Here is an 8,450-nt window from a genome sequence, read left to right on the forward strand (position 1 = left end):
CCACGTGGGTCACCTCCCGCGCAGGGATCAAACTCATGCTGAGATGGTTTTAGCTTCCAGGGAGGGCCCAGCCTATGTATTTTAATAACCTTTGGTTCAGTTAAGTGCTAAGGCTGTGCTAAAACTCGCATTTTATTCTAATTAATCCTCATAACAATCCTATGAAATAATACATGCCATTATTTTTTCCTTTTCTTTTTAATAGATAAGGGAACTGAGAAACAATGAGGGCTGAAGTCACAGGTAAACCTGTAAGTAGATGGAAGCAATTCAGAGGTCGTAAAATGCTGGGTTTATCACTATATTTTGATAAAGAAGTGTATGTAGGTGAGGTTCACTCAGTATTCCTTAGAAAATAATTACTAAGTAACCCATAATATGGGTGGTTGAGATACATTGAAACGCAACGGTTTGAGCAAAGTGCTAATTCTATGAATTTTAAAAAGCTTTTACATGCACTTAGGATAGTCTATTAAGATGCCACTTGATAAGTTTCTGTATTTGCTACACCTCTTGCTTACTTCTCTTCAAAGGACCAGATTACTTCCGTGGAGCCCATAAACATTCTGTAATTATTTGGTAAGACAACTGCTACCCTTTATCTACATATTTTTCCTTAGCAGAATGTAAGGTTTTAGGGCAGAGAATATCTTGTTTATTTCTGTATCCCTAGGAGCCATCACAATAACTAGCATAAAGCTGTCATTAATTCCTATTGAGAGCTGTTTGAGTAGATGGTAATTAAAATACAATTGAGGGGTCCTCTTCAGGGACCCAGCCGGTTAAAGTGCAGCACTATGAAACTATCTGCAGCCACTGTGGTCTGAGTTTGATCCCAGGCCAGGAGGTGACCCACATGGCACAGCAGACATCTCCTGACCTGCCTGCTGCTCCCTTCAGCAGTATATTTCAATCTGCCTGTTCTGTTTCCCACTCTGTCTCTTGTGAACCCTTTCACCCCCTACACTTTTAGCCTGTACCCCAGTTCTTGTATGCATAAATAAATCTTTTAAAAAATAAAATTGGAAAGAGTGGTGTACAGATAGGGAGCAGGGAGACATTACTGCAAAATTTTAAGGCCCTTGTATCTATGCATATTTCAGTGCACATTTTAAAATGTATTCGGAGGTCAAAAACCTTAAAAAAAAAATACACTGCTGACCTTAGGGCCAAATAACCTATCAGCCATAAAAAGGAGTAGTTTAATAAGGAAGTAATAATGCTTAATGGACCTTAAAGTGGAAACTGACTTGGTCACCCATTTACCAGGACTGTCAGGTGCTTGTGGTTAACTTTAGGGACTCTTCCTTTATGTTGGCCCCTGCTCTCTTTTTTAAGATTTATTTATTTATGCATATATGAACTGGAGTGTGTGTGTGTGGGCGGGGGCAGTGTGAGTGGATTCACCAGAGAAGGAGTGGGGAGCAGAACAGACAGCTCTATTGAAATACACTGCTAAGGGAAGCAGCTGTGAAACAGAAGTCTGCTGTGCATTCCAGGGTAAGCACCCTGGCTGGGATTGAAATCAGGCCAGTGTGGTAGTGATGAGATTTAACCCTAGGCAAGTAAGGAGGATCTGTTGCCTCTCTTTAGATAATTGTTTTTAGGTTTGTTTATTTATGCATACAAGAACTGGGGTACAGGCTGGAGGTGCAAGATGAGTGGGTTCACCAGCAACAAATGGGGAGCAGAACAGGCCTATTGACTAAAATACACTGCTGGGCCCTTCATGTAGCATAACGGGTTAAAGTTCAGCACTATGAAGCTATTGCAGCCACTGTAGCATGAGTGAGATCCCTCGCCAGGGAGGTGACCCACCTGGCATGGCAGACCTCTCCTGACCCACCCACTGCTCCCCTCAGCAGTGTATTTCAGTCATTTTGCCTGTTCTGCTCCCCACTCAGTCTCTGATGAATCCTCTCACCTGTATGCATAATAAATAAATCTTAAAAAAAAAAAAACAGAAAAGAAATACACTGCTGAGGGAAGCAGTGGACAAGACAGGAGAGGTCTGCCATGCCATGTGGGTCACCATCTTGGCCTGGGATCATGCCGCAGTAGCTTTGGATAGCTTCATCATGCTGTGCTTTAACTCTTTGTGCCTCTTTAGACAATTTTTCTTTAAAGTTGCTTTTTATTTTTTAAGATTTATGTATTTATGCATGTAAGAACTGGGATACAGGTGGGGTCAGGGATGGAGAGGTGAGAGGATTCACCAGAGACAGAGTGGGGAACAGAACAAGTGAATCTACTGAAATATATTGCTGAGGGGAGCAGTCGGCCAGGCAGGAAAGGTCCCTGTGCCATGTGGGTCACCTCCCTCGCAGGGGATTGAATTTGTGCTGAAGTGACTGCAGATAGCTTCATAGTGCTAAGACTTAACCCTTTGCATCTCCAGGGAGGTCCCATTAGACAATTTTTTTAATAGGCTTTTACCCTGGTTTGTTTTCTTCAAAACAGGTTGTGTTTTGAGATTTAATAAAATAAAACTTTGTACATTGATACTTTGTTTGCACCTGTTAACAATCTTAAACTATTGCATTGGTAACAGCAGCCCCGGTGGCACAGGGATGATTTTCTTTATTGTCACCTTGGTGTTTTGGAACTTCTGTATACTCAGGTAGGCAGTGATATATCCAGATATTACATATCTTGAAATGAGAGTTAAATAATGATAGTGATGTATAGTGTTCCCCTGCTTCTTGAAGATTACTCTTTAAGAATTTATCACAGCGGGGACCCTCCCTTGGTGGCACAGCCGGTTAAAGCATAGCACTGAGAAGCTAAAGCCACTTCAGCATGAGTGTAACCCCACCTCAGAGGTGATCCACATAGCTCGGCAGACCTCTCTTGACTCACCCGCTGCTCCCTTCAGCAGTATATTCTGTTGATCTGCCTGTTCTGCTCCCCACTCTGTCTCCGGTGAATCCTCTCACTGCCCCCGCAGCTCTGGCCTGTACCCCAGTTCTGTATGCATAAATAAACAAATTTTTTTTAAAAAGGAATTTATTGCAGAGATTAAAGACAGCACTATAAAGCAATCACCAGACATTGCAGCACAAATTCAATCCCTGGCTGGTCAGGGAGGTGACCAATATGGTGCAGCAGACCTCTCCTGTCTCCCCTGCAGCTACCCTCAGCAGTGTACTGTGTTACACCTGCCTGCTCTGCTTCCAACTCTGTCTCTGGTGAATCCTCTCACTACCTATACCTGTGGTCTGTATCCCAGTTCTGTATGCATAAATAAATAAATCTTTATCAAAAAACAAACAAAAAACTCAAAAAAACTTATTGTGAGGGTTAGTTAGAACTGAAATTACGGAGAGGGTGGTCTCATGATTAGTAAAAGTGAGGGGACTTACAGAAAGATGGGTGATTTAACCCTTACATATCTTAGACTACATTTGGGTAGAGTTGCAATTGTGGGGAAAAAATATCTGAGACTTCTATCAATTCTGCAAGTATGTAATGTTATCAAAACATTTAAGAAATAGGCCCTCCCTGGTGGTGCAGCGGATTAAAACACAGCACTAAGAAGCTTAAGCCACTTCCACATGAGTTCGATCCCCGCCTGCCTGGGAGGTGACCACATGTCACAGCAGACCTCTCCTGACCCGCCCACTGCTCCCCTCAGCAGTGTACTTCGCCAGTCTGCCTGTTCTGCTCCCCGCTCTGTCTCTGGTGAATCCTCTCACCCTCCACATCTCTGGCCTGTACCCCAGTTCTGTATGAATAAATAAATAAATCTTAAAAAAAATTTAAGAAATAGGTTGTAGTTTTTCTCAGTATTCAACATGCAGAATACATATATTTTAAATTTTACATTAAAGGAATTTTTATTATAAGACATACAATTTATCTCTTCATTGATAACTTTATTACAGTAATATTACATGTAAAATGTAGACATTTTAAAAAATCAGGTAAACAAAAAGAAGCAAATAAAAACCATATTAATTTACTCACACATGTATTTATAGCCATGTTGGGAAATAATCTTCCAGATTTTTTCTATGCAAGTTGATATATTCAACTATATAAACCCAGGAAAATCATGCAATGTAAGTGACAAGCATTAATAATTCTGAGTGTATAAGGAATACTTACACTTAGAAATCACTGATATGACAGAAACCTGTAAAAAATGGACAAGGAAATAAAAAGAAAGAATTCAATAAATGTATGGAAAGGTATTCACTCAAAATTTAAGAATACAAATTAAAAAGGATAATATTTTCCCTTTATCACATGGCAATGATTATATAAAGCAGTATTAGTATTAGTAAGGTTTATTAAAATAAATTTGTATAACCTTTCTAGTAGATAATTGTGAAGCCATACTTAATGGTACTGTTTCTTTGTACTAACCACCCTTAAAAGCTCTCTAAGGTTGACGTTCTTTGTAATTTCTGTTGGTACAGTTAACACAGTGTATATTTATCTCTAGGTTTCCTTTTCTTGGTTCTGTGAAAGCAAAGAAGCGTCTTTGAATTTGCATTTCAGAAAATTAATTTCCTTAGGGAAAGAAATATCTTTTCCATTATAAATAATGATTCTTGACTTCAGATAAACACTGAATAAACATTAAAGCAGTTCAGATCTGTGATTCTCAGTAGATATTTTAGAAGGAGTGTTTCAATTGTCACAAAAATGGAGAGGGAGGAATGGCTTAGGCTGGACAGGGACCAAGGATATAAGACATTTTGCCATGCAGGGAAAAATTTCTTGTAGGTGAAAAAATCTGAGCCTGAAATCTAACCCCATTTTTGCAGACAGACACAATGTATTTTTATTATGGCTTTATTATACACAGAACATTCCTGGTTTGCAATTATTAATTAAAGTGAGGAGAAAAACAGTTTTTTATTAGGTGAATGTGATAACCACTATACTACGAAAACTGGCTGAGAAAACTGGTTTTTGTTCTGAACTTCCCTAACCTTTGTTTTCACACATCAGAACATTGTGTTAGCAGTAGCAAGCCTCCATCTTCCCCTCCCAGTGCAGCATATATGTATCACTTTGTATTTGTACTAGCCCTAGGTGTTCTACATAGAGATGCAGGTATCTGGCTACTTCATATAGCTCCAAATACATGTGTTACAAATTGCTTTCCTTTTATTTTTATTCTAAATTACAGTCAGGTCATTATATCATTTTTTACAAATATTTATTTTTATCTATTTATGCATATAAGAACTGGGTTGTAGGCCAGAGTGTGTGTGTGAGGGGTGGATGATAGGATTTATCAGAGACAGAGTGGGGAGAGGAACATTTAGGTCTACTGAAATACACTGCTGAAGGGAGCTGTGGGGAAGACAGGAGAGGTCTGCTGTGCCACGTGGGTTAGCTCCCTGGCCCCCTGGCCACATCAGTGGCTGGCAATAGCTTGATAGTGCTGAGACTTTAATCCTGAGCCAACAGGGAGACCCCATTATATTGCTTTTTAAATGGAGATTTCTTCTTTTATTTATTTTTAAAGATTTATTTATGCATACAATAACTGGAGTACAAGCCAGAGATGGGTATGTGTGAGAGGATTCACCAGAGACAGGGTGACGAGCAGAACAGACAGATTGACTGAAATACACTGCTGTAGGGAGCAGCAGGTGAGAAGGAGAGGTCTGCTGCGCTATGTGGTTCAGCTCCCAGACCTGGGATTGCTCTCTGTGCCACAGAGGCTGCAGGTAGCTTCATAGTGCTGAGACTTAAACCCTTGTACCACCAGGAAGACCTGATTTCTTCTTTTAAGATGTACAATTCAGTAGATTTTAGTATAATCCTGAAGTTTTGCAACCATAACCACTAATTCTACAACATTTTCACCAATCCCAAAAGAAATCTCCTAAAGGTTACCCCTATTTTCCCCTTCCTCCAACCATTAGTCTACTACCTGTTTCTATGGATTTGCCTATTCAGGACATTTTATGTAAGTGGGATGGTACAATATCTGAAATTTTGTGTTTGTTTCCTTTCACTTAGCATGTTTCTCAGGTTCATCCATGTTGTAGTAAATATCAGTACCTCATTTCTATGAATGAGTAGTATGAGTAGTATATTGATTTTTTTTTGCAACTTTTATGGATAGAAGTTATCTGCACATTTCATTTCAGGAAAGTAAAGTAGGTATTCAAAATGTTCTAGAAAGGAGTGTTGGATCAGAGTCACTCCTCTAAGCTGGAAAGCAAGACAAATGTATATATCAAGACAACAATCCTGCAAACTGGTGATTGTTAAATTTTCTTGGACAAACTATGGATGGATAAGGATTAGGCAGACATGAGATCGGAATAATAGATCCTATTCATTTAATGGACTGCAAGGTCTGGAATGACATACATCCAAAAGCAAAACTGCCACCCTTATACGGATGCTGCCACCCTTATACGGATGCTGCCACATCCCAAGAGATTTCCGAGAGATCTTTGACTGGGTACTAGAGTAATGAAAGAAATCGGCGGAAGCAAAATGATCCCCTGCAACTGGGTAGCTAGTTCTATAGTGGCACTCCGAGAGAAAGGGTTTTGCAAAGCAAACCTGGGAGTTGCCCCCCAGACCCCTCGGGGTGTCCGCCCCATTTTCCCTGCGCGCCTTTTTTCAAGCTGTTTTGGCCCATCTCGGCCGCCGTGGCTGGGTCCTGCTCACCAGTTGCGGGCGGCGCCACCTCTGGCCATGGCGGGCGACCTGGATAGCTGCAAGCCCCTGAGCGGGCTGCTAAGCGGCTTGGCTCAGGACGCTTTCCACGGACACACGGGCATCACGGAGGAGCTGCTGAGGAGCCAGCTCTATCCTGAAGTTCCACTCGAGGAATTCCGACCCTTTCTGGCGAAGATGAGGGGAATTCTTAAGGTACCCCTCTTCCTTGCATCCTCTCGGGAACCCAACACCTTCCCTGCAATTTTTAGATTCGTGTCGCTAGAAATTGAGATGACTTTCCTCAGACAGACCTCTTTTCCAGAGGCTCCGCATTACGGTCCTTCAGATCCAGGGAGCTCACGGCTGCCTCTTCCTTTTCCCTCCTTCTCACTTAATCTTAAGGGTGACTCCTTCCTTTCAAACTCCCAGTACCTTTGTGAGAGACCCTCATCGGAGAGGACCCAATGTTTTTCTCAAGACATTTCCCTGTTGTGTGGATAATAACTTGGACGTGTCTCGGCAGGTCTATGTGTTCTGTACTCTTAAAATTAAGGGCAGTAAGTCAGCAGCTTTCCCGGGGTCGTCAAAGTGGGGCGTGTTAAAATGAGCCAGCGTCTGCCCGCTTGAGGGTGCTTTAGTCCAGTGACCTTTGCCTAGTGTATCACTGCAAAGTTTTCTAGCTTGAAGTCAAAGGGTAGGCCACATAAAATTTCTAGCCACATTAAAAAACAAAACAGGTGAAATTAATTCAATTAAAAATGTTTATTTATGCATACAAGGCCAGTGAGGGGGATGAGAGGATTCACCAGAGACAGAGTTGGGGGCAGAACAGGCAGACTGACTGAAATACACTGCTGAGGGGAGCAGGAGGGCGAGACAGGAGAGGTCCCCTGGTTGGGGATAGAACTCATGCTGCAGTGGCTGCAGAGAGCTTCATAGTGCTGAAGCTTCTTGTTGCCCCTCTAGGGAGGCCCCAGTTGTTTTTATTTATTTATTATTTATTTTTTTTTTAAGATTTATTTATTTATACATACAGAGCTGGGGTACAGGCCAGAGATGCAGGGCGGTGAGAGGATTCACCAGAGACAGTGGGGAGCAGAACAGGTAGATCGACAAAATACACTGCTGAGGGGAGCAGTGGGCTGGTCAGGAGAGGCCTGTCACGCCATGTGGGTCACCTGGGGGCAGGCGGGACTCAAACTCATGCTACAGTGGCTTTAGCTTCTCAGTGCTGTGCTTTAACCCGCTGAGCCACCAGGGAGGGCCCCCCAGTTGTTTTTAAACCAATGTATACAAAGTATTATCTCCTAACGTGTAATTAGTACACGAAGCATTAAGATATTTGATACCTTTTTTTTTTGCTAGAGCTTTGAAATTTGATTTATAAATACATTTAAAGCACATATCAATTTGGACTTGCCAGATTTCAAGCGCTCATTTGTCACCTGTGACTGAAGGCTACCATATGGGACAACACTGGTTTAGACTAAGAACTAGTCGTGGGAATGAATCTAGTGCCAAAGTACTCAAGAGATAATGTAAACATAATGGTCAATTTTTTGTGGGCCTCCTTTGTGAAAGGAACTCTCCTAGATGTTTTACATTGTACTAATTTTTTTTTTCTTTTAAAGGTTTATTTAGTTATGCACACAAGAACTGGGGTACAGACCAGAGATGTGGGAAGTAAGAGGATTCACCAGAGACAGAATGGGCAGCAGAACAGGCAAATCCTACTGAAAATATACTGCTGGGGATAGCAGAGGGGCAAAACAGGACAGGTCTGCTGTTCTATGTGGGTTATCTCCCTGACTGGG

General features: G+C 41.6%; 1 protein-coding gene across 1 annotated transcript in view; it reads left to right on the forward strand.

Moving 5' to 3' along the window:
• Window positions 1-6,639: 6,639 nt before the first annotated feature.
• Window positions 6,640-8,450, forward strand: part of COMMD1 (copper metabolism (Murr1) domain containing 1) — a 100,430-nt gene continuing 98,619 nt past the window's right edge. The window contains exon 1 of the mRNA XM_004691433.2: window positions 6,640-6,849. Within this exon, the coding sequence (XP_004691490.1) occupies window positions 6,673-6,849 (177 nt within the window). The 5' untranslated portion in view covers window positions 6,640-6,672. The remainder of the gene's footprint in view (window positions 6,850-8,450) is intronic.

This window comes from Condylura cristata, unplaced genomic scaffold (assembly GCF_000260355.1).
Source record: "Condylura cristata isolate star-nosed mole 26May11 unplaced genomic scaffold, ConCri1.0 scaffold00031, whole genome shotgun sequence".
In the NCBI taxonomy this organism is placed as follows: domain Eukaryota; kingdom Metazoa; phylum Chordata; class Mammalia; order Eulipotyphla; family Talpidae; genus Condylura; species Condylura cristata.